We start from the raw sequence: 25610 nt of genomic DNA on the forward strand, positions 1-25610 counted from the left end.
TTGGTGGTGGTGGTGTGATGAATTGCGAGGTTGGGATTGACATGTATACACTGATGTGTATAAAATGGATGACTAATAAGAACCTGCTGTATAAAAAAATAAATAACATTAAATTAAAACAAGAAATAAAAGGCATACATGTAGGAAAATAAGAAATAAAACTTTCTCTATTTGCATGTGACATGGTTGTCTATGTACACAATGCCAAGGAATTTGTTTTTTTTAGATCTCTTAGAATAAGTGAGGTAAAAATCAACAAACAAAAATCAATCTTGTTTATGTATATTAATAACAAACATGTGAACCAAAATTAAAAACATAATACCATTTACAATTGATCTAAATAAAATGAAATACTTAGGTACAAATTAACAAAATATTTATATAATTTTCAAAAATACTGAGAAAGAAATCAAAGGAGACCTAGACAAATGGAGATATTTACATGTTTTTAGATTAAAAGACTTTAAAAAAATTTCAGTGAATAATTTGGAATCAGACTATAGATAGAAAAATACAAACTTAGTGAACTGGAATATAGATCAAATGAAATTATGAGAGTGGAGGAGAGAAAGAAAAAGATTTGTTTTTAATTTCAGAAGAGAGGGTAGGAGACATGGTGGCTACATATACACAATCAGAGAGCTAGAAGAAGAGGGCAGAGTACAGGGACAGCATTTTCCATGTCTAATAAAAGCGTGAGGGTAATATCTTGAAAATGTCCTTCAAGCATGAAGTCACTAACTTAAGGAAATTCTATGGGATATATTCTGTCAGAAGGAGAGTGATTCCCAGAGAGCATGTCTGATATGCAAAGAGAAATGGAGTGCAAAGAAAATGGCAAATACATGGGTAAATTTAAGTGAGCATTGGTTGTATAAAACAGAATGATAAGGTCTAATAGGGTTAGGGGAAACAATAGTCTTAAAATATGTACAAGACTAGCATGGACAGAGCTCTCTAGTCCCCATGTTGTTGAGGAAGAGGGGAAAGGTCTTCATTTACTTTTAATGTGAGACTATATATAATTCCAATTCGAGAGAAAAAAAAATGAAATAAAGCCCAAACACAGGCAGGACAAGAGGAAAAAATAACATAGATTTGTGTGGGAAGAAAGAAAATACTCTATAAGTTGGTAGCTTTAAACTTAAATCTGTTAGCATTCACGTTAAATGTAAGTGAACTTAACATTCCAATTAAGAGTCAATAACTGTCAAATTTGACCCCCAAAATTTTTTAATCCAGCTTTAGGCTATTTACAAAAGACTTTCCTAAAACAAAAGTATAGAAAGATTGAAAGTAAAAGGGTGAAAAATATATGACGTGCATATACTAATCAAAATAAAACTGTTGAGACTATAGTACTGTCAGGCATATAGACTTTAAGTAAAAACTATTACTAGAGAGAAAGAGACTTGATTCACAGATATGTAAGAATCATAAATATATAGGAACTTAATTAATGTATATTTTAATAATATATTAAAATATATGAAACAAAAGTTGAAAGAACTAAAAAGAAAAATTCACAATCATAGTGGGAGATTTTAACATGCCTCAATAAGTAATACACAGGCAGACAAAAAAATCAGGAAGAACATAGATTTAAACAAAACAATTAACAATATTAAGTAAATGGACAGAACATTGCACCCAACAATCATAGAATACACATTTTTTTTAAGTACACGTGGAACATTTACCAAAACTGATCATATCCTAGGACATAAAGCAAGTATCAACATATTTCAAGAGATTGAAATCAATAGAGTATGTTCTCTGACTACAGTGAACTAAGCTAGAAATCAGTAACAAAAAGATTACCAAAAATCTCAATATGTTGGGTAATTAGGAAAAACACTTCTAAATAGTTCATGGATCAAAAAGTCGTAATAATAAAAATTAGCAAGTATTTTGAACTGAATGATCATGAAAACACTACATATCAAAAGGTAAATGCAAGTAAAGTCATGCTTAGAGGGAATTTTTAGAGCCAGAACTGTGTTTATTAGAAAATAAGATAAATGACAAATTAGCTGAGTATCCATCACCAGGAGTTAGAAAAAGAACAGCAAAATAGCACCAAGAAAGGAGGAGGATAGAATTAATAAAAATAGAACAGAGATTGATGAAATAGAAAACAAACATTCAGTAGAGAAGAGCAATAAAGCCAAAAGTTGGTTCTTTGAAAAGACTAATAAGAGTACAAACCTCTAGCAAGATTGAGCAAGGAAAAAGAATGGAAACACAACCAACATTAGAAATGAAAAGAACATCCCTACAGATGGTGTCAACACTAAACAGATAAGAGAATGTTGGACACAACCTTATGCCAGTACATTTCAAAATGTAGATATAATGAAAAGAATCCTAGAAAAAATGCAAGTTGCCAAAAATTATAATGAAGAAATAAAAATCTGAATCATTTTACAACCATTAAAGAAATTAAATCATTAGTCAAAAAATTTCACACAAATTAGACTCCAGCCTCATGAAGACTTCACTGATGGGTTCTAGAAAACACTTAACGGAAAAAATGTTTTTTCAATCCTACACAAGCTATTTCAGAGCATAGGAAAAGGAGGGGACTCCCAACACTTTTTATGAGGCTAGCATGACCTTGCTACCAAAACCTGATTAGAACATTAAGAGAAAATAAAATTATAGACTTCTCTTGCTCCCTAAAAATATATTAGCAGAGTGAATCCATCAACACATTAAAAAGATAATGTATCTTGACCAAATTGAGTTTATCTCAGGAATGCAATGATAAAGATTAGAAGGTTAATCAATGCAATGCACTGTATTAACTGACTAAAGGAGAAATATCACACAGTCATTTCAAGAGTTTCAGAGAATTCATTTATGACAAAAGCTCAAACTGACTAGCTGGGAATGTCTCTTTTTTATTTTATAAAGGTAACATTTATATATAACATTATGTAAGTTTCACGTGTACAATATTTCTACTTTTGTATACCCTTGAAGTGCTCACCATCAAAGATTTAGTTTCCGTCTGTCACCATACAGGAGACATGTATGGTAAAGGAGACTCATCTCCTTTACCCATTTCACTCTCCCTGCACCCCTCCCCCTCTGGTAACCACTACTCTGTTCTTTATATCTATGGGTTTGTGTTGGTTTTTGTTTGGTTTGCTTTGTTCATTATTTGTTTTTTTTTTAGTTTATTAGTTTTTTATATTCCACATATGAGTGGAATTATACAGTATTTGTCTTTCTTCATCTGACTTATTTCACTTAGCCTAATACCCTCAAGGTCCATCCGTGTTCTAACAAATGGCAAGTTTTTTCATCTTTTTTCTGGCTGAGTAGTATTCCATTGTGTATGTATGTGTGCATATGTGTGTATATATATATATATATATATATATATATATATATATACACACACACACACCACAACTCCTTTATCCATTCATTTGTTGATGGGTGCTTAGGTTGCTTCCATGTCTTGGCTGTTGTAAATAATGCTGCAGGGAACATAGGGGTATGTATATATTTTCAGATTAGTATTTTTGTATTCTTTGGAAAAATATACAGAAGTGGGATAGCTGGATTGTATGGTAGTTCTATTCTTAATTTTTTGAGGAATCTCCATACTGTCTTCTGCAGTGGCTGCACCAATTTACATTCCCACCAACAATGCAAGAAGGTTCCCTTTTCTCCACATCCTCGCCAACACATATTTCTTGTCTTTTTTGATAATAGCCATTCTAACAGGTGTGAGGTGGTATCTCATTGTGGTTTTGATGTGCATTTCCATGATGTTTAGTGATGTTGAGCATCTTTTCATGTGCCTGTTGGTCGTCTGTATGTCTTCTTTGGAAAAATGTCCATCAGCTCCTCTGCCCATTTTCAAATTGCTTTTTTTTATTGTTGAGTTGTATGTGTTCTTTATATATTTTGGATATTAAATGTCTCTTTTAAAATAACATATTTGGGGCTTCCCTGGTGGCGCAGTGGTTGAGAGTCCGCCTGCCGATGCAGGGGACACGGGTTCGTGCCCCGGTCCGGGAGGATCCCGCGTGCCGCGGGGTGGCTGGGCCCCTGAGCCATGGCCTCTGAGCCTGCGCATCTGGATCCTGCGCGTCCGGAGCCTGTGCTGCGCAGCGGGAGAGGCCACAACAGTGAGAGGCCCGGATACCGCAAAAAAAAAATAATAATAAATAAAATAAAATAACATATTTGTCAGGATAGACCAGGCTAAGTTGCAGTAACAAATCCCCCAAGTTGAGGAGCTTAACACATTAAATAAAGTTTCTCTCTCATCAGATAAATCCTTTGTAGGTTCAGAAGATCTACAGGGTAGTTCCCTTCCAAGCTGTGTCTCAGGTATCCTGGTAGTCCCCATATGCTTTTCTATCCTAATCACAGCTTTCAGATTCACTATGAAGAGCTAGAGCATCATGTAAGAGTTTTTATGGCCAAGTCTACATGGGGCATACATCACTTCCACCCATATCCAAATGACTATAACTCATTCAAATCACAAAAACACAACCTAATTTCAAGAGGAACAGAAATATTAGCTTCCTATATGCCCAGAAAGAGGAAAAATAAAAATGGGTCTTAATGAACACATGGCATGGTCTCTGCCACAACTGAGAAAGGATATCTACAGAAAACTTGCAGCAAACATCATACGTAATAATGAAACTTGAAAGTTTTTCCTCTGATAGTGGGATTAACACAAGGATGCCTGCTAACACCATCTCTATACAGCATTATTCTAGAGGTCTTAAACAATGCAACAAGAAAAATAAAATGTAAAAGGATTGGAAATGAAACAGCAAAATTGTCAGTATTTTCAGATGGTATTATTTTGGACATAGAAGATTCAAAAGATTCTGCAGATAAACTATTAGAATTAATGAGAGAGTTTAGCAAAGTTACTAGATACACATTCAAGATACCTAAATCAATTATATTTCTACATATCAACAGCAGGAAAAAAAGTACTTTAAAAATGCCATTTATAGTGACATCAAAAAGATCAAGAATCTAGGAATAAATCTTACAAAAGATGTGTTAAGCGCGCTACAAGAAAAATTGTAAAATTTTATTTAGAAACATTTAAGAAAACCTAAACAAATGGAAAGATATACCATGCTCGTGGATTGGAAGACTCATTATTTTAAAAATGTCAGTGCTCCCTAAATTGAATTATAGATTTGATTCAATTCCTATCAAATTTCAGCAGGTTTTTTGGGGGGCTGGGGAGCTGTTTCATCTTTGTGGAACTTGACAACTGCTTTCTAAAATTTATGTGGAAAATGCAAAAAGTCAAGAATTGCGAAGACACTCTTGAAGAACAGGCGGGAGGATTTACTTAACCAGATATCAAGATGTGTACTAAAGCTCTGTTAAACAAGGCAGTGTGACGTTGTACAAGGATGGCAAATACAGCCACATAACAGAATAGAGAGCGGAGAAACAGGCCCATGCACAGATGGACACTAGGAGTTCCACACAGGTGACAATGCACAGCAGGGGGCAGAAGAGGTCTTTTTGGTAAATGATGCTGGAATAATTGACTATCCAAATGGAAAATAATTTAATAGGATGCACATCATGCACAGAGACACAAATGTGAAAAACAAAACTATAAAGCTTTTATGAGATAATATAGGAAAATGTCCTCATAACAAAATGCACTAGCCATAAAGGAAAAAAACTAACAACCCAACTACATAAAAATTAAGAACGTTTGTTTTCACAGGATTCCATAAAAAGAATAAGACAAGCCATCAAGTGAGAGAAGGTATTTAAGACACATTTAACCAACCAACAAAGGGCTAATATTTGGAATAGATGAAGAACTTTACAAATCAATGATAAAAAGGCAGACAACCGAAAATATGGGCAAAAGATTTGAACAGGCACTTCACAAAAAAATTAAGCTCAAGGGCTTCCCTGGGGGCGCAGTGGTGAGAGTCCACCTGCCGATGCAGGGGACGCGGGTTCGTGCCCCTGTCTAGGAAGATCCCACATGCCGCTGAGCGGCTGGGCCCGTGAGCCATGGCCACTGAGCCTGTGCGTCCGGAGCCCGTGCTCCGCAAGGGGAGAGGCCACAGCAGTGAGAGGCCCGCGTACCGCAAAAAAAAAAAAAAAAAAATTAAGCTAAAATGTCTAATAATATATATGAATAAATGCTCAGGCTCATTGGTAAGCAGGAAAAGGAACATTAAAACCACAATGAGATATAACTACACATCTATCAGATGGGAAAATCCTGACAATAACCCTGTATGGTTATTTGCTTGATGGTGTGAAGCAAGTGAGCGCTCATACACCGCTGGTTGGAGAGTAAATATCTATAACCATTTTAGAAAATTGTTTGGCATTATCTAGTAAAGCTGCAAATACATCTACCCAATGACATAGCAGTTCCACTCTTAGGTACGTATCCTAAGAAAGATATGCTTGTGTACACAGGGAGGCTTGTGCAAGCATTTTCATAGCAGCATTGTTCGTAACTGTCTAAAGCCAGAATCAAACCAAATCCATCAACAGTAAGATAGATCAATTCTTTGGTATATAATCATGCAAAAGAATATTATGCAGCAATAAAACTGGTTGGACTACATGAATTTTTTTAATAGGATTTACTCTTTTTTTTTCTTAATTAATTATTTATTTAGGGCGGTGTTGGGTCTTCGTTTCTGTGTGAGGGTTTTCTCTAGTTGTGGCAAGCGGGGGCCACTCTTCATCGCGGTGCGCGGGCCTCACTATCGCGGCCTCTCTTGTTGCGGAGCACAGGCTCCAGACGCGCAGGCTCAGTAGTTGTGGCTCACGGGCCTAGTTGCCCCGCGGCATGTGGGATCTTCCCAGACCAGGGCTCGAACCCGTGTCCCCTGCATTAGCAGGCAGATTCTCAACCACTGCGCCACCAGGGAAGCCCCGGACTACATGAATTTTATCAAAGTGTAAAAGGCTTAATGAAAGAATACATTCAGTACGACTCCATATTTAAAAGTTTCAAAAGCAGGCAAAATCAACCTGTGTTTTTTAAGGATGCATAAATACGTGGTAAAGCTATAAAGGAAAGCAAGAGAATTAATATTATAAAAGTAAGAATAGTGATGAGCTTCCATCAGAGTGTGGAGGCTGTGATAGGGAACTTCTGTTCCTTAACCTAGGTGAGGATTAGAAAAGGATATACTTTATAACTCTTTGTCAAACTCTATGCCCTTTTATATGCATATGATATTTTATAATACAATTTTTTAAAATGTATCATATACGAAGTCAAAATATTATCTCCCCTCATAAACATTATCTAATTTCGTCCTTACCGCAAGGTCCTGCCAAGCAGGCATTATCCCATTTTACAGGTAGGAAAACTGAAGTTCAAATGGCTAAGTGTTTTATTTTTGCAAATAGCTTGGTAATTTGCCTAAGACATCCTAGTGAGTGATAGAACTAGAGCTTCCCCCAAGTCCCAGCCACAGTCTCTCTGAGGCCCATTCATACTCTTTCCATGGTGGTTCTCTGTAGCTTCTACAATTCACTGCAGCTCTAAACCTATAATGCCCCATTCTTCAGTCACTGAGCCATGCAACATCTCTCATAAGACAGCTCACATCTTTTCCAAAGTAGGCCTTCCCATTCCCTTAACAGCACAGTCCTCCAAAGCCAATGGTGGGCCTGTGCAGTGGTTCTGCATCCCATCACCCACCCACCTGGTCCAGGCTAAATGTCATGCTTTCCTCTTTGATCCACAAAATCCCCTACTTGAGCTAAGAAACCATGTTGTAACTGTTGTCCCAAACATGATTAGAGGACAGTAGTGCCCCTGTAAGTCCCACGCAGGGGGAGTCATGGTGCTCCTCCAACATATTCTGACCCTAACCGTCCACATTGCTATCTGGGAGCCTTGCCTCAGCTCCACCCTCACGGCATGCTCTCAGCTACTCCAGGGTGTAGAAGCCTCTGGAGGAGAGGCACGTGGTTCCTGAGGTAGCACCTTTACCTGGCCCAAGGGAGCTGGCCCGCCCAGCAGAGAATGCTAGGGTCTGATCCCACTCAGGACGAGACCCCAAGATTTTTAGCACCTGCCTGAATTCCAGCTGCCAGGTGACAAAGTCCTGTACCACCAACACCACTGCTCTCTGGTGCCTAGGCAGGTACCGGGTGATCGGGGGTATCATCTCTCCTGTCAATGACAACTACGGAAAGAAGGACCTCGTGGCTGCCCGGCACCGGGTGGCCATGGCCCGGCTGGCCCTGCAGACGTCCGACTGGATCCAGGTGGACCCCTGGGAGAGTGAGCAGGTGCAGTGGACGGAGACAGTCAAGGTGCTGAGGTAACGGTGGGCATATGCTCTTGGGATGAGCAGGGGCCACGGTCACGTCTGCAGAGTCCACAGGGTGACAGGCAGGGATGGAGTGTTGAGTGGGGCTTCAGTCAGCCCCTCTCACCCAAATCCTGCAAGTGTTTCTCCTTAGAGGGAGAGAGACCAACAGATTCACATTCTCAGAGAGGCCCTAAGTGAAAAAATCACAAACCACTGCCCTTCAGGGTACACTTTGTGGGAAAGCCCCATCTTGTTTCAGAGGGTTGTAGCATCTAGGCTCCATGGCCGCCACTCAGTAGCTGTGTGACATTAGGCACATGACATTTCTCTGGGACACATTTCTCACTTGCAAAACGGGGACAGCATAACCCAATGAGCGTTATGTGAAAATCTAAATCACTTTTCTGACCCAGAACCACATAATCACACTCACTAAGTAAGACCCTTTATTATTGTCATCACTGACTAGGTTGAAAACTGCATCTACATAATAGGACATCTTTTCCAAGTGTACAAATCCTAGGTTCTATAAATCTAGACTTTAAGAAAAAACTATGAATCTAGAAATAATTACACAGGATTTATTTTTCTTCTTTTAGAACTGCTATTAGCATTCAGCATAAGTAATGCAGCCGTTTAAAAGCCCTGTATTTTAGGACAATGGGTCTCTGACTTTTGTCTGGGAAGCTTTCCTGGGAGATTGCTAGAGAAGCAAGAAGTCCCACTTGTCCTGCCTGTCAGAGGGAATTGTGAGGTGGGCCTGCCTGTCACTAATGACAGCCGGCTCTGCTGGAAGGGATTGCAAACTGTGGGCTGTGTCTTGATCTATGTGGAAGCACTAGGATTGTCAGAGAATAGGAGACACAAGGGACCAGGATGAATGATTGACAGCCCTGTCCATAATTTGGATTGGTTTTTATTTTTTACTAATCTTCAAAGTCACTTGGGAGGAAAATGTTTGCCTTTTTAAGCAAAGGTAAACATTTAGTTTCCACATCCTGGTTCTTATTACTTACCCTTTACTGGGGAAAGAACCAGCTAGAAGCATTCAGCAGTTACAGTGCTACTGCAAAATCTGTTGTCAAGTTGAAGGAGAGCAAATATGAGATAATTGTTAGATATATGCTTCTCTTTTTTTTTTTAACTTAAGTAATAAATTTACACCTAGATCACCCTTTTAGAATAAACAGTGTAGTCAGCTCTCATTTATCTAGGCTAACGGAGGGGAGTAGAAACAAATCAGATAATCCAACAAATCATTTAGCTTTAATATGTAGTCGGAAACAAAGAGACGCTCTCCTTTTCCACCCTGTGAGGGGCAGTGTGGCCTCGGGCCCAGATCTTGGAGGCACATTTACTATCGAAATGACTTGATGTAAATGAGTTAGCCTCTCGGAGCCTCAATTCCTCACCTACCAAGGTGGGGATGACACCACCTACTTCACTGGGATACTGTACGAACTACATGAGATGATGGCGGAAAACACCTGGTTTATAGTAGGTGCTTAATAATGTTAGCTACCTTCCCTGCATCCCTAACGGGTCCGTAATGTCTTCTCATAACAGATAAGCCATTCACAGGTAAGTAGGATTTGACTGCTGTGCCACGTAATTAATATCCTGCTGCAAAATGCAGACCTAAGATTTTACAGGACACATTCTTTTTCTTTTTTTTACTGTGCCCTTTAGACAAGTGCGTCTCAGCCCTGGCTGCACCTTGAATCACCTAGGGAACTTTCAAAAGTACGGAAGCCTGAGTCTTACCCCAGAGACTGAGATGTCATTGGTCTAGGACGGGGCCTTAGGATTTTTAAGAGCTCCCTGGTGATTCTAATGTGAGGCCAGGGTTGAGACCCACAGCCTCAGTCACCGAGTGTGTGAATCATGCCTATGATTAGTACCGGGATGAGTCCAAACCAGTGGTCTCAATCCTGGCTGTAGGAATCACCTGGGAAGCTATTTCTAAATGCTCACCCTCCCCTACCTGAGATTTTGATTTTTCTGGGGCAGGGTCCAGGCAGGGGTACTTTTCAAGGTCCTCAAATGATTTATTTTGTGCAGCCAAGGTTGAGAATCCACTGATATAATCAACACTGTTTTATGAGATAGCTGATTAAGACTTTTTGTCATTATTTGGGGTGGGCTTCCTTCGAAAATTTGTTTAATTACTAATGTTTTCCTAAAATTACCAAAAGCATTTTTTTTTAAGATTGAAAATCTGGTTAAAATTGTAAAGTTAGGTGATTCTAGAAACATTGTAGAAATCCACCCCATCCTTTGCTCCATTTAGTATCCTCTTGGTGGACTCGGCATTGAATCTACATCATGGTGACAGTGACATATGTCACTGTGAAGTCAATTCACTGTAGGGCTTATTGAGTATTCTTTTTCTCCTTATTAGGTTTTTTATTTTTACTCTAATTTTTAAAAAAATCTGGGCCAGCTTTCATGCTTTTAGGGCACTTGATAACTGACTTCACTTGCCCTTTCCTCATTCTGGGGGAGGGCCTTGGTCACGATGCCATTTGATGTGGTCCAGCAGCAGCTCATGTGCCCCTTGGCAAACATGCTCTTATGTCGTCCTCATTTTACAGATGAGTAAACTGAGGCTCAGAGAGGCTCAGTTAACCACAGTCGCACAACAAATAAGCAAGTGGTGGAGCCCTATTCTGTTGAACTCTGAAGCCATGCTTATGGCCATCTTCAAAACCAGTGATCTACGGGTGGGACCACGATGTGGCTGGCTCTGCTTCTGCCACAGTGGCCTTCTGATCGGGTATTGTTGGAGACCAGGGGCTGCTGAGGATACAGAGAGCATGCTGCCAGGGGCAGTCGTCAGGCCCAAGGCTGGGCACACCAGGGTAACCCTCAGGCAGGCAACAAGAGGAAGCAATGACCTCCCACCCAACACAGGCGGAGTGGAGGTCTGTGAGGAAGATGCATTTGGCGTTAAAGATAATCATTTGCACACCAGAGTTCAGAGCTCCAGCTGATATTCAAAGTAGGGCCAACTTGAACCAGGAGCATCAAGGAAGTAAAATAAAATAATACCAGCTTTCACTGATCACCTACTATGTGTGCCAGGTACATAATATCTAGTCAGCTCAGCAACTCTGAGAAGTAGGTGAGTTTGGCCTCATTTCACAGACGAGGAAACAGAGGTCCTGAAAGGGTCAGCAACATACTCAAAGTCCGACAGCGAGAAAGTGGAGGTGAGACCCAAACCTACTTCAGTCTGATGCGAGATTCCAGACTAACCCGGGAGTGAATCCTCAGAGGTAAAGCTTTCTAAAACCGAAGCAATAAGACAGTAATGGAAACACAGACGAGTCCAGCGAGGCCCTGAGAAGACTCAGCTGAGTCTCTGAGACCATGAGGAGGGAATCTGGACCTGAATTAAATGTATGTATTTATCCCCCATCCATCCTTCGTGAATTCAGCCGACTTTACTGAGCAGTTCCCTAGGTACCAAGAATATAAGGATGAATTAAATGAGCTCTATGTTCACAATCTGGTGGGGAAGACAGACTGAGAGTAAGGATACTAATAACAGCTAACGTTGATTGGGCACTTTTCTGTGGATGGGCTGTGCTAAGCTCTTTAATTCAACCTCACAACAGCTCTCTCGGGCGGGTGCTGTCATTGTCTGCCATTCTACAGATGAGGAAAGTGGAGGCAGATTGCTTAAGGCACCCACCAAGATTCCACAGCTCCTAGTTGGAACCAGTATTCCAACCCAGGCAATCTCATTCTAGAACTTAACCTTTACACTACACCCGCTCCAAATAATACTCAGCATTCAGCCACTTCCCCAGCCGGGGAGAAACCTTTGGCCTTCATGGCCTTGTGATACTCAGGGTAGACAAGGCCGGCATTAACTTTCCTGACCAATTAACAGAGGTCAGTGAGGCCCCGAGGGTGTTTGTGACCCACCCAGGCTCGTACAAGCAGGAGAGCCTAAACTTGAACCCAGCCACTCTGGCTACAAACACATGCTTCTCCCACCAGGCACTTCTCCTTCCCAGACACAGCTCTAGAGTTAATACGGGAGGTGGAAGATGGAAGATCAGATTGATACAAGACATAGTGATTGCCTGTGCTCTGTTAAAAAGAAGGCGGCACAGGCATCTCTTGATGCGCAGAAGATAGATTGCTAGATTGCTTAATGAGCCGGGCCTGCCATATGGGTGTAAGCCTAATCATATCTGAACTGCTAACATGTAATGAGATTCGCTCTGTGCTGCACACCACTTGGTGGGCTTTGCATGTATAACTCCTTTCATCTTCATAACCATCCATGGGAAGCCGGCACTGTCATCATTCCTGTTTTGCAGGTGCCGAGACTGGAAACCGCCCACCCGGGGTCCCACCTCTGGCCGGCAGGGGAGCTGGGATTCAACCCAGGCAGTCTGGCTCCAAGCCAGGCTCTGAGCATCACCCTGTCAAATTCTAAAGTACTAGCTCATGATCCGAGAGAGCCTCTATCTTGAGAGGCAGCTGTGGGCCATGCACTGTGCCAGTGCTTACTGTGTGTTAGCTCATTTACCTTCACAAAAGTCTAAAAAGTAGGTGTATTATCCCAGCTTTACAACTGAAAATTTGTATTTTGAACTCAGGTCTGATTCTAATAGCCCAGGTCCGTAATCCCTATTCAGTTTTTTTGTAAAAAGTGAGGTATTGAAAGAAAATACTAAAAGAGTAGAAATCTGCTCATTTCCTCCATTCAGTCGGGGCTCACAGAAGGCAGTGAGCTGCCTTGGACGCGGGGGTCTGTGAGGACCCAGACGCATCACCTGGCACAGGGCCTGGCACATAGTAGGCCTTCAGCAAATATATATGGAATGAGCTACCTAAAATGGACAAAAGCAGGTTGAGACTTAAAATCAGAGACCCCCCCCCACCGGGTGGTTTGGGGGAACTGTAGGCCACATGGATGCCCCCTGAACCCATATGCTTACAACACAGGCATCATCACAGCGAACTGCTCAGATCTCTGCCCTGGAAGGAAGGCCTGGACCAAGGCAAGGTTGACTCTCCAGGCCCCGCAGGTGGGTGCTGACCCTCTCCTCTGTGGGAGGGTGAGGTGTCAGGGCTTCGGGCCAAGCGGGAGTCACAGCCCCCTGGGCACAGATAAGAGCTTTCGAAGCCTGCTAGGGGTGACACTTCCCAAACTGAAAGGTCAACTAACCAATCTGCCACCATCCCCTGTAAATTGTTATGCTAAATTGGGATTTTCTGCCCCAAAGGAGTATACCTACGCTTGTGACTAGGGCTCGTGACCTGGATTACAGTCAGGGCTACACAGAGATCAACTTCCGGGTGCAGCTGGGCCGCTTTTAAAAGCCTTAGCCTTTTTGAAAACAAAATGTGCCATTATATCCGTTAAACTAATACTTTATAGCAGTGTTACTCGGTGTTTTACTTGGAAGAGGAAACCTATTTTTAAGGCATGTAAAGTCGATTTGGATTAGCCTTTTAATTTGTAGCCCTGAGTTTCTACCCTGTTGTCAACTCCTGGTGTTTGATGGAATCTTGTCAGCTGTGATTTCAGAGTACCTCCCATGGCAGCCCTGGTAGGGGGTCAAATGCATAGCCCCTCAGGCACATAAGCAGCAGCGACAGTGATGGGGGGGGCAGGATGTGCCGTGAGCAGGGAATCGCTGGTCCCACTGGGCCAACACTCCAGCGGCTCTCCCAACTTTCGTTGGTGGGACACTATTTCCCTATTAGAAGGGCTCCAGAATGTCACGGTTAAACAAACTTAAAGTGGTGTCTTTACTGCAGGACTTTTCAGAGCCTTTACTATGTTCATGTGCGTTGTGACTCTGAAAGAAAGGGAAGAAGCTCGCAGCCGTGCTTAGCACTTTTTAATCATGGGACTCTTTTTAATGCATATTAGTGTTTCTCAGAACCGGTGCTCCCCAGAACACAGACTGGGAAACACTCTTCTAAAAGGACTTGAAGGGTGGGTGGGGATACATTAGGAGTTTGGGATTAACATATACACACTACTATATATATAAAAAATAGGTAAACAACAAGGACCTACTGTACAGCACAGGGAATTATACTGAATATCTTGTAATAACCTATAATGGAAAAAAATCTGAAAAAGAATATATATATGTTTATATATAAAAGAATATATATATGTTATAATTATAATTAATTAATCAATTAATTAAAAGGACTTGAAAATGCCCTAAAGGTTTCCTGCAGCAGTTCCTGAATGCTGGCCAAAGGCACACTCACAGCAGCATCACCTGTGAGGCTTGTTAGAAATGCTAATTCCCAGGCCACGCCTCAGACCTGCTGAGGGCGAATGGGGCCTGGGACTCTGGATATTTAATAGGCCCGCTGGGGGACTGCTTTACCACCAGTTTGGGGAACTGTGCACTAGAGTGGGAATCCAAGAAAGAAGGAGCTACAGAGTGTCCTATATGATCAGCTTCTACAATGTTTATTACACTCCCCTGGTCTCCCTGTCTGCCCCCCTCCATTGCCAGCATGGGCTCCTCATCTCTCCCCCAGTCCCGAGCACAGCACACAGTGTGCATTCTCAGCCCTCTGCCTTCTTTCTGAATCACTTCTGGCTCAGCAGTCACTCCTAATAGGGTTCTAGAGATGCTGGCTGAGAACAGAGACCGGTGCCCAGCCCCTGCCCTGAGCTGGAGACAGGCTGCGAACGGCAGTGAGCCCAGACATGGATTAGGGGGACTGGAGGAGGTGGCGCCTGCACCACGACTCATAGGATCAGCAGGCTATCTGGGGCTGGGGATGTTTCGGGGACAGAGGGGCGGCTGAGGAAGGCGCGCAGGCAGGAAGTGCTGGGCACTCCGTGCCGTTCAGGATGCTGGAGCCCACAGTGAAGGAAGGGAGTAGCTTCCAGTGAGGTAGGAGGAAGGCCATGCTTAGGCTCCCAGCTTCTCACCTCTCTGCAGATGCTTCCAGAATCCTTGTCTCTGCCTGGTGTGGCCCCCCCCTCCCCCTTCCCTTAATGGCTCCCCTGTTGAAAACCTGTCTGTCCTGTGAGGCTCAGATTGGAACCCACTTCCCTGTGGTGAAACCAGTCCTTCCCTCCCCCAAAGCTCACCCCGCATTCTTTTTGGATTTATCTTTCCAGGGGGCTACTAGTCTGCTCTGTTTGGCCCTATGATGTTGGGGGTTTGTTCCTTATCCCCTTTCTCTCTGTTCAAACCCTAAATCCTACTCATCTTGTTCTCTTCCAAAGTAACTGTTAAAAAAGGAAGTTTGGGGCTTCCCTGGTGGCGCAGTGGTTGAGAGTCCGCCTGCCGATGCAGGGGGCACGGGTTTGTGCCCCGGTCCGGGAAGATCCCACATGCCGCGGAGCGGCTGCGCCCGTGAGCCACGGCCGCTGAGCCTGCGCGTCCGGAGCCTGTGCTCCGCAACGGGAGAGGCCACAACAGTGAGAGGCCCGCGTACCGCAAAAAAAAAAGGAAGTTTGTATTGAATGAAAAGTGAGCTTTTCAATTTACCAAAATATAGCAGGGGCCTTAAAAATGTGTGTGCCCTTTGCTTGATACATTCCCCTTCTAGGAATCTGGCTGAGGAGATACTTAGAAATTGGGATGAAGACATGCAGAAGGATGTTTATCGTGGCAATTTTTATAATGGCAGAAAATAAAAGCAACCTTAGTGTTTAAATGTAAGGGAATGTATAAGTAAGTTACACTGTATATATAGGATGTATATATATAGGATGTAGATAGGATGTTCTGTATATATAGGACGAAGAATCCACGCAAAAGGTTTTCATGATATGGAGAAACTTAGGAGGGGAATGGGAAAAAATCAGGATACAATACTGTGTAATCTCAAGTATATAAAAATATGTAAATATACTTTCACATCTATTTGCATGTTTAAATAGAAAAGACTAAAGAAATACACCAAAATATTGAGCTTTTTGTAGAAAGAATGATTGTTGCTGTTATTTTCTATTTTAAATACTTATGTGTTTTCCATACGTCCCATAATTGACATAGATTTCATGTTTGTCATCAGAAAATAAGAGCTAGAGCAATTTCAAAAAGCCAGGTGATTTTTTTCTCACCGTGAGTTTGGCTTTTGATGAGGTCGCTTGTATGTTACTAGTGACATGTTTTTAAAGGACCATTTTGTGTGCCGTGTATTTTGTCACGCGCTGTTCTCCTCTGGGGCTGAGCTCAGCGTTTTCTGGCCGCCGGAGCCCTGCTTTGCCCATCACTCCTGTGATTTGCAGTCCTCCTTGGACTCACCCAGAGGCGTGTGAATTGCCTTGTCCCGGGCTGCTTGGGTGTCACGCTTTGGGGTGGATGACGCCTCAGTCCTTTAACAGGCCGCCTCTGTCGCTTGTGAATGTGGTCCCTGCCTTGGCTGATGGGGCCTGAGCACAGCTCAACCCCATTCTCCTTTCATACAACCAGAGCAGACGCTTCATCTGGTTCCATTTCACACTACCTGTTCCAAGGTTAATTTGGGTGCCACCCTTCAGTTGCCAATACCTGGCTTCATCTTGGGTGTCCTGTCTAGACCCAGAAGTCCTATGCTCCAGACACCACCCTCGGTGCCTGCACTAAGCAGGAGATTTCCATTGCATTCTCTCCATCACTCAACTTCCATAACTCCCAAAGGAGGCTTTATTATCCCTACTACAGCTGAGGAAACAGGCCCACCAGCTATAACTATCCCAGGGTCCTCGCAGATCTGAAATTAGAACCCAGGGCTGACTGGCCTCAGGGTTGGTGCTTTTGATGTCAAAGAGTTAGGGCAACTGGACATTCAAAGGGAAAGGTCCTGGTGGCACTTCTCCCACCTTCTGTGTTAATCTCTACTTCCTCTGCTTTCCAAAGCCTGTGGCCATTCAAAAAGCACACTGCCCCCAAATGCCCACGGACATCTATTTATGTCACTATATCACTGTTAGGACAAATCAAATTGGCAGTATTTATTCAAAACCTCAGACTTACAGACTTTGGACTTAGACAGTCAGAGTCACTCAGTCTGCAGTTTTTGTAAGAGTGATGTGAATGGATTTGAAAGGGAGATGTGAATGCCTCTGGGGGGCCTGATGACAGGACTGCCCAGAGTTGGGATCTGAGACGTGTATGGCCATCACACCAGTCCCACAGACATGCCTTTGACTTGGGGGACGGGGCAGGTGTGGGTACTTGTCTCTTCTGGGCAAGGGCTCAGAGTGAATCATATTTCACACTGTCATTGTTAATGAATTCAAACAATATCTAATATCGAAGTGGATATGTGGAAATCGTTCCCACAAAAATCCACAGGAGAAGAATCCCTGACCTGTGGGAACAGGGTGGTGTGCCTCAGACCCCGGAAGACCCTGGAATTCAGTGCACATCATTTAACCTCCCCCATAGGAAGACCACATAACAGCAACCCAATTGCTTGAAAGGTCGAACGGTGGTCTCCTGCTACATTACAATGGTCCAATAAATAAGAAATTAGAGTAAAATCTCACAGGTACAGAGTAGTTTGGATCCACATACATGTTGTAAGCAATGGGACCGGCCCAAATGAGCGAAAAAGGTCTAAGTTATTGAATAATTTTTAAATGCAGTTTTATTGACTTTAAAAGGCCAGGTACTTAGGAGATACTCCATAAGTGCTGGTTGGATGTGCTGATGAATGGATTGGTGGATAACTAGGTAAAGGCGGATGGATGGACGGACGGACGGACGCACAGTAGTTAACATATGTCACACTTACTCTGTTCCAAGCACTGTTCTAAGTGCTTTACATTTATAAGCTCATTCAATTCTAAGATAATCCTATGAGATAAGTACTGTTAATATCCCCATTTTAAACTTGAGGTCACACAGCTGTCAAACGGCAGAGCCAGGATTTGGATCTAAGAAGTCTGGCACTAGAGTCCTAGTTATGCTGCTAAAGTGTCTGAAGTGTGTTTTCTGTAATTACATCTGCTGCCTTAAAATGAGTAAACAAGTCCAGTGCCACCATTTCATGGATGGGAAACTGAGGCCCAGAGAAGGATCTCAGCTCCAGCCCCACAGCAGCCGGTGCCCGACTGAGGCCGGAACTCTGACCTGTCCATGACATCTCTAGCTTCTCACTTTGCAGTGCACGGCTGGTCTGGTGCTCGTTTGTAAACTCATCTCTCTGGTCCACGTCCGGATCCCTTCGAAGGTTTCACAATAGAGGAGCCTAAACCGATCATTTACACCAGGTTTTCCCCAGCAGCTGGTATCCCTGAAGCCCCTCCCAGCTGAGATTTCAAGGTGACTGAGAGATGCCCGTGACCTAGAAGCCCAGGCTTTGCCGTTCACTGAAGCTAGAACTGGCTTCCAGAAGGACTAGAGGTCCTGCTGGTTGCTTCTAGCATGGACTTAGCTTTTCCTTTTCCGATTAGCCCATTCAAAGGGGGCCTGAACGGGAATGGTGCCAGGAATATCCAGGCAGGGTGATGCATATACAGTTCCTGCCAGCAGGCGGAGGCAGAGCCCAGCGGTTTCAAATGCCCCAGCTGGAGGCTGGCTGTGTGCATTTAAATTCTGACTCCTCTGCTTAAATGAGTCATGCACCTCTCTGTGCCTCAGTTTCCCCATCCACAAAGTGGGCGCAACAATAGCACCTACCTTCTGAGGTTGTTCTGAGGCTCAAATGAGATTAAACACATAAAGCGCTTAGCAATAGCGCCCACAGCAAACAACCAATACATGTTAGGGATTCTTTAATCACCATGATCATCATTCTCTAGTAGCACAAATGCCAAAGGATTAGCCACGTTCATCAGCTGTTCTAGAGCTTTGTTTTATTGAAAACAGATGAAAAGGTCACCAGCTGGGGTCTTAGAGACCTTTTAGTTACCCACAGATCCTTTATAATTAACCTTTAGGATGAGATTGTACTTATAAAAATACCACGTGTTAGGGCTGAAATAGATTTTGAGAAAGGCAGTGACTTGTTAGTCCTAGGGCTTTAAGAACCTCACCTTCTATCAGAAGACGGGGTTCTAGGTACAGCACAGCCGCCTTTGGACTCTGCTATGGGGTCCAGCAGCCACAGATAGCCTTGTGGTATAACACTGAAAAAAAAAAAAAAAAAAAAAAAAACCATTTTGTATTACTTGGCATTTTGCCAATGTTAAAAGATTGATTGATTAAAGCATTACAACTGTACGTCCCTGAAGTAGCTTCGGATTCATTTACATGCTTTTTCTTTTTAAGTCATGAACACGGAGATGTTGAGTTCCCCATACATTCCAAGAAAAGCATCTTTGGAAAATTTCAAACAGAATATAATGTTATCGTTCCTGGCCATGACCCTTCTGTAACTTTCTTGGGACCCACCCTTGTTTTTCCAGCTGTGCCTGAGCTGAAGCTCCTGTGCGGGGCAGATGTCCTGAAGACCTTCCAGACCCCCAACCTCTGGAAAGACAAACACATCCAAGAAATAGTGGAGAAGTTCGGCTTGGTGTGCGTGGACCGGGCAGGGCACGACCCAAAGGGGTACATCTTGGGCTCGCCCATCCTGCAGAGGTACCAGGACAACATCCACCTGGCCAGGGAGCCAGTGCAGAACGAGATCAGTGCCACATACATCAGGCGGGCCCTGGGCCAAGGGCAGAGCGTGAAGTACCTGCTCCCCGATGCCGTCATCGCTTACATCAAGGAGCACAACCTCTACACCAGCCCCGGAGAGGAATGAAGGGTAGCCGAGCTGGGGAGGGCCACCTCCTCCTCCACTGGTCTCGTCCTGAGGACAGGGCGCTTACAGTCTTTGTTTTCCAGAGTTTTTCCATGTTTCATTTGGTTTTTTTCAACAATGATTTTGTTTGTGAGCCATCATCTGTCCCAGGAAGAGATACCTTCTTCGGGGAGGAGCAAATGTTTGCATCACAAGGATGGACATTTATCACGGAAGTTAAAGTGGTGTGGCAGGTCATTAGGTTTAGACAGAAGCTCTCAGAACCTCTGGATGAAGGGGCCTTCTTATTTTGTAAATGGTAGTTATGGCTGCGCACTGAAGGCAATTCTGCACGTGGCAGGGGGCCCCTGAGGGTCAGATCAGAATTGCCCACAAAGCGTGTTTTAACTAGGACCAGGTGCAGCTTGCGGGTCTTGATTGGAGAGACTTGACAGGATGCTAATTACCAAACAGTGGGCTTTGTCAATGCCTTGTTTCCACAAAGTAATGCTCACGGAGGAGTCCAAAATTTGGAAGCAACACTTTGCTGATTGACACTGAATCTTCCTTTACAAACCGTAGTCTGCCTGCCTACTGGCCATTGATAAAATTTAAACTAAAATCTTTCTAGGTAGTGATCCTCAAACTATATATATATATATATATATTTTTTTTTTTTTTTTTTTTTTTTTTTTTTTTTTTTTTTGCGGTACGCAGGCCTCTCACTGTTGCGGCCTCTCCCGTTGCAGAGCACAGGCTCCGGACACGCAGGCTCAGCGGCCATGGCTCAGGGCCCAGCCGCTCCGTGGCATGTGGGATCTTCCCAGACCGGGGCACGAACCCGTGCCCCCTGCATCGGCAGGCGGACTCTCAACCACTGCGCCACCAGGGAAGCCCCTCAAACAATATTTTTGATACAATACATATATATATATATATATTTTTAACACAGCTATTCTATAAATGCCAGGGCTTCTGATTTCCAGGTTTCTAAAAAGGAACGGAGGTAAAACAGATGCCTTGACTGTTTTAGAAGATCTTTTTGAATGTTTTATGACTGACTGCCTGCCTGTTTGAATATTGGTGAAGGGATAAATAATAAATTGACATCAAAAAGCACTAATGAAAAGTTTCTCTTTTTTCTTTCTTTGTTATATTATTAATGCCTGATGTACCAGCTGTTGCTTTTCTTTTTAGCTACTCCATGAAATTTGCTACTTCCAATCGAACTGGCATGAATTTAAAAGTTTCCATTCCCGGGTACCAGCTGTGGAGGAAGCAGTTGCTTTTCAACACCAAGCAAATGGTTCTCTAAGCTCTGGGTTGATGGCTGTGCTCTGCTGAGCCCCGAAAGGTGCCCACAGGAGCTGGTGTGTGTGTTCAGGATTTTTCCTTCCACTCCCGATTAGGAAGAGGTTTTGACTAGCTGAACTCTGTTTGAGTTTACTCTTTCCACTTGCTGACCAAATGACTGAACTCATTTAGAATTTACTTCTCCAGGATTTTACCCTGGTTCATCTTTGCTACAAATTTAATCGTGCAGAAACGCAAAGGGTCAGTGGGAAGAATCTAGTATCTCCCCAAATATATCCCAGTGTCTGCAGGTGTGTCAGGATGGACATGAGTGAAGTAGGAAATCAGGGTTTCCTGCATGGAGAGTAGTGGGGCCATCCTGTGGGAGTCTCCAGACTTCCACGCCTGCAACCTCTAAAGCTGCTGGCCATCCCCCCACCCTGATGAGCTCTGCCCTCAAGAACTTCCTAAGGACCTTGATAATTCAGGGGAATAGGAATCAAACAGCCCTGCCCAAAAGCTGGCACAGCAAGCTGGGTGATGTTAACTAGCTCCCTTCCCCACTGTGAGCCTCAGTTTCCCAATCTCTAAAATGGGGAGGTTTGATTAGACATCCTCTAAATTCTCTTCCAGCTGATTTTCTAAGACTCTGAGTGCCTCTGACTTCAGCCTCTCCACCCTTCTTTGGGTCCAGTACACTTTCTAGCCCAACTGGAAGCTCCCCAAGGGCAGGAGTCTTTGTTTTCTTTGCTGCTGTATCTTAAGTGCCAAGAAATTTGCTACTCCAAGTGTGCTCCCAGGCCCAGTGTTTTCATCCTGGTTAGAAACGCAGACTCTCAGGCTCCACCCCAGACCTACTGACTCACTATTTGTATTTGAATAAGATTCACAAGCCATTCAATGCATCGGCCTAGAATAGCCCCTGTTATAATAAATATTCATTTTGTTTTGAATAAACTGAACGTATGGCTGAAACTGCATCACATTTACACTGGTGAATAGCTTTCCAACATTGCCCCCGCTGTTCTGGGTGGAGTACAGAAGGCAAAGGATGAAAAAAAAAGGAAGGGCTTCCCTGGTGGTGCAGTAGTTGAGAGTCCGCCTGCCGATGCTGGGGACACGGGTTCGTGCCCCGGCCCAAGAAGATCCCACATGCTGTGGAGCGGCTGGGCCCGTGAGCCATGGCCGCTGAGCCTGCGCGTCCGGAGCCTGTGCTCCGCAACGGGAGAGGCCACAACAGCGAGAGGCCCGCGTACCGCGAAAAAAGAAGCTATATGTGTCCAGGAAAAGTGATAGAGAGGGAGCCTGTGGGTTTGAGGCAGGGCTTCTCACCCTGGGCACTAGTGACATTCTGGGCCACAGAATTCTTTGCTGGGAGGGGCTGTCATGTGTCCTGTAGGGTGCCTAGCAATATCCCGGGCCTCTGTTCATTAGCTGGTAATAACACCTGCCCATTGTAACCACAAAAAATGCCCCCAGGCATTGCCAAATGTCCCCTGGGCACAAAATAATCACCAGGCCCACTAGTTTAAGAGTATGGCTGGGAAGGGAGGATATGTATATGAGGAAGGGGTCTCTGTTTCCCAAGAGGGAAAATTAGGAAGCCACAGCTTGTTCTTACAAAGGACTAGTTTGGGGGCGGGGGGATCCCTACCACTCATGAAGTCATGTTTATTCTGGGGGACACAGTGCTGTAGACAGTCGGAATTAGATGCTACATCCTTGACTCAGAGGCACCCCAACTTCAGCCTCCCTCTACTCCCAGTGTTCAGAGTGCTTTTCTCTTCCATGTTTCACAGGCTGAGGCTTCCAACCTACCCCCCGCCCCCCGTACCCTCAGTCCTCATGGTCAGGGCCTGACAAGTGTAGACTCCTGAGGAGTGGGAGCTAGTAGTACTGGGATTATAATTATGATTCAAAATTCAGGATTCATTTACTCAAATCCTTTTACTGAGGACCTCTCCTATGCCGGCCACTAGAATAAACAGTAGGAAAACGAACAACAGTGAGCAAAATGGACACGGTCTCTCCCCTCAAGAAGCTTACAGTCCAGGGTGGAGATGGCTAGGAATCAACTATTCACGCCACTAAACATGATTGCAAAGCGTGTTGAGGGCTCTGTTGGGCAAACACACCACGTGATATGCCAGCCAGAGAGAGCAAGTTCCCTGTGAAGTAAGGAAGCTTAAGCTCTAGCCCCTCGCTCACCAGGCCCTTCTCAACACTCTGGAGGAACCTTAATTATTTAGGTATCTAATTTCACATTCATAATTGTTATTCTTTTTCTGGAAAGGGGCCTTCAAGACTGTACAAAGTTTAGGCTCCGTAAGGCATCAGGGATTCACCCTGATGACAGAGTATAGACAGCAGGGAAGAAAGGATAGATTTGAGACCTGAAAGATGAATCCACAAGACTTGGGGATGGATGGAGGCAACTGGCTTTCAGGCAGAATGAACAGCAGGTACAAAGGCCTTGTGGCAGGAGAGGGCAAAATAGCATGACCAGCTAGATTCTTCATCACCTCCTTAAGGAGGGGTTGACCATTACTGTGTGCACCCGATAGCAGGCATCTTGGCACGCCACCATCTATCTCCCTGTCCAGGCTTTCCACGGGCTCAGGGAGCCAGGCCCAGCTAGGTTGGAGGAGATGCCTTCATCTGTCTGATTCATGGCTGTATCTTGTGGCTCCCACCGGGCAAAACATTCATTTCTTAGCCTTCACATACATTGTCCCCTAAAGTAAAATAGCACAAAAAAAACCTACCACATGTGTGTGTGTGCGTATATATATATATATATATATATATATTTATATTTATATTTATATTTATACATATATATAAATTTTTATACTCTCGTTTTGTCCCATTGATTCATGTAACCTCCCTTTTTTTGGTATCAGAAGAGAAAATATGTATCACTGCTGTGCTCTTGATTTATTGCATTGACACCGACCTGCGTACCTGATTTCACATTCTTCTCCATTCCCTCGGGCCTTCTTTGCATCTAGTTTGCCAGGGTGTTTTGTTTATTTTGCAAGAACAGATTAAGCAGTGGTTTGGGCTCCTGGGTAAATAGAATTTCCAACCTTAAATAAAGGTTCTCCTGTGATAGCACACGCTGCACGAATGAGCGGAGCTCTGGATCCCGGCCTGAGGAAAGGATTTTTCATTTACAGTACTGTCTGTATCACTTGGGACAGAATGATGTGAAATCCCATGTTAAACAGATAGTGCTCTGGATTTGCAAGGCACATGTGGTAATTGAGTTAATACATGGATATGAATTTCTTCTCCCCGTTCTCACACTTCCTATGCTAACAGTGTTTCTGCCTTCACTTTTTACAAGGGTCTCCATGCATAGACTGTGTTCCATTTCAGTCATGAAGTTATTTTCTTGGACCAAAGCTCAACATGTTAGATACACGTGTGTGTGTATCTCTTAAACAATCCATCATAATGCACCTAGGCACACACCTCAGAATATTTTAGAATTGTTAAAATAATCCCCCAAAGACTTGCTCATGGCACTATAAGGGACCCTAAAGTTCATCTGGTTGGTCCCACCTTTCCCAAATTATCAGAACGCTAAAATCCCACAAAGGTATGGAAATATCGCTATTAGAAACAATAGTATTGTGTTTTGCGGTTAAGTTTAGGGAGCCCTACCTAACTTTCTTCCTCCTGTTGGAAATTCACAATGAGTGTTTGCATGCCTTGTCAGTCTTACTTTCTGTACATCCCTCATATGCAGCCTCTTTTCTCCATCCACCCTGTCCCCTCCCAATGTAGACCCCCCATCATCTCTTACCTGGACCACTGTGATGGCCTCCTTAATCCACTCCCGGCCCCTGAGATCTGTTCTCTACATCAAGCCCAGAGCAGTTATGTGTGTGTGCAAATCTGGGCATATCCCTCCCCTGCCCACACTCCTTCCAAGGGACACCAGGGGACTCCAATGGAAGCCACAGACTGAAGAACACATTTCCAAAATGTGTATCTAATAAATGACTCGTGTCCAGAATATGTAAAGGACTCTCTTAAAAATAAGCCTAAAAACCCAATTAAAAACAATCCAAAGATTTGACTGAAGATGTGCAGGAGAGGGTTAACCTAGCAGGCCTGACGCTGCTCGATAGAAGGCTGGCCCTTGGCTGGCATCTGAGAAATTGGCTTTTGGAATATTGCCTATGTGTCTAACTGATAAGGCTGTTTTGTCTGCCTGGGGCACTGAATCTGGGTACACCAGCTTGCCTAGATTGTTTGTACAAGCAATGTGATTTGTAGTGAACATCTGCCTTCTTTCTAGGAGTTTGGAATGTCGGTAAT

At 43.6% G+C, this 25610-nt stretch overlaps 1 protein-coding gene across 1 annotated transcript in view; it reads left to right on the forward strand.

Annotated features, from left to right (window-relative positions):
• Window positions 1-24099, forward strand: part of NMNAT3 (nicotinamide nucleotide adenylyltransferase 3) — a 118878-nt gene extending 94779 nt beyond the window's left edge. The window contains 4 exon segments of the mRNA XM_089911074.1: window positions 8144-8327; window positions 13284-13366; window positions 19666-19990; window positions 19992-24099. Coding sequence (XP_089767200.1) covers window positions 8144-8327; window positions 13284-13366; window positions 19666-19990; window positions 19992-20016 — 617 coding nt within the window. The 3' untranslated portion in view covers window positions 20017-24099.
• Window positions 24100-25610: the final 1511 nt, after the last annotated feature.

The sequence above is a fragment of the Delphinapterus leucas genome, chromosome 4 (assembly GCF_059928025.1).
Source record: "Delphinapterus leucas isolate spDelLeu-1000000601 "Yukka" chromosome 4, BTC_Dleu_Yukka2, whole genome shotgun sequence".
In the NCBI taxonomy this organism is placed as follows: domain Eukaryota; kingdom Metazoa; phylum Chordata; class Mammalia; order Artiodactyla; family Monodontidae; genus Delphinapterus; species Delphinapterus leucas.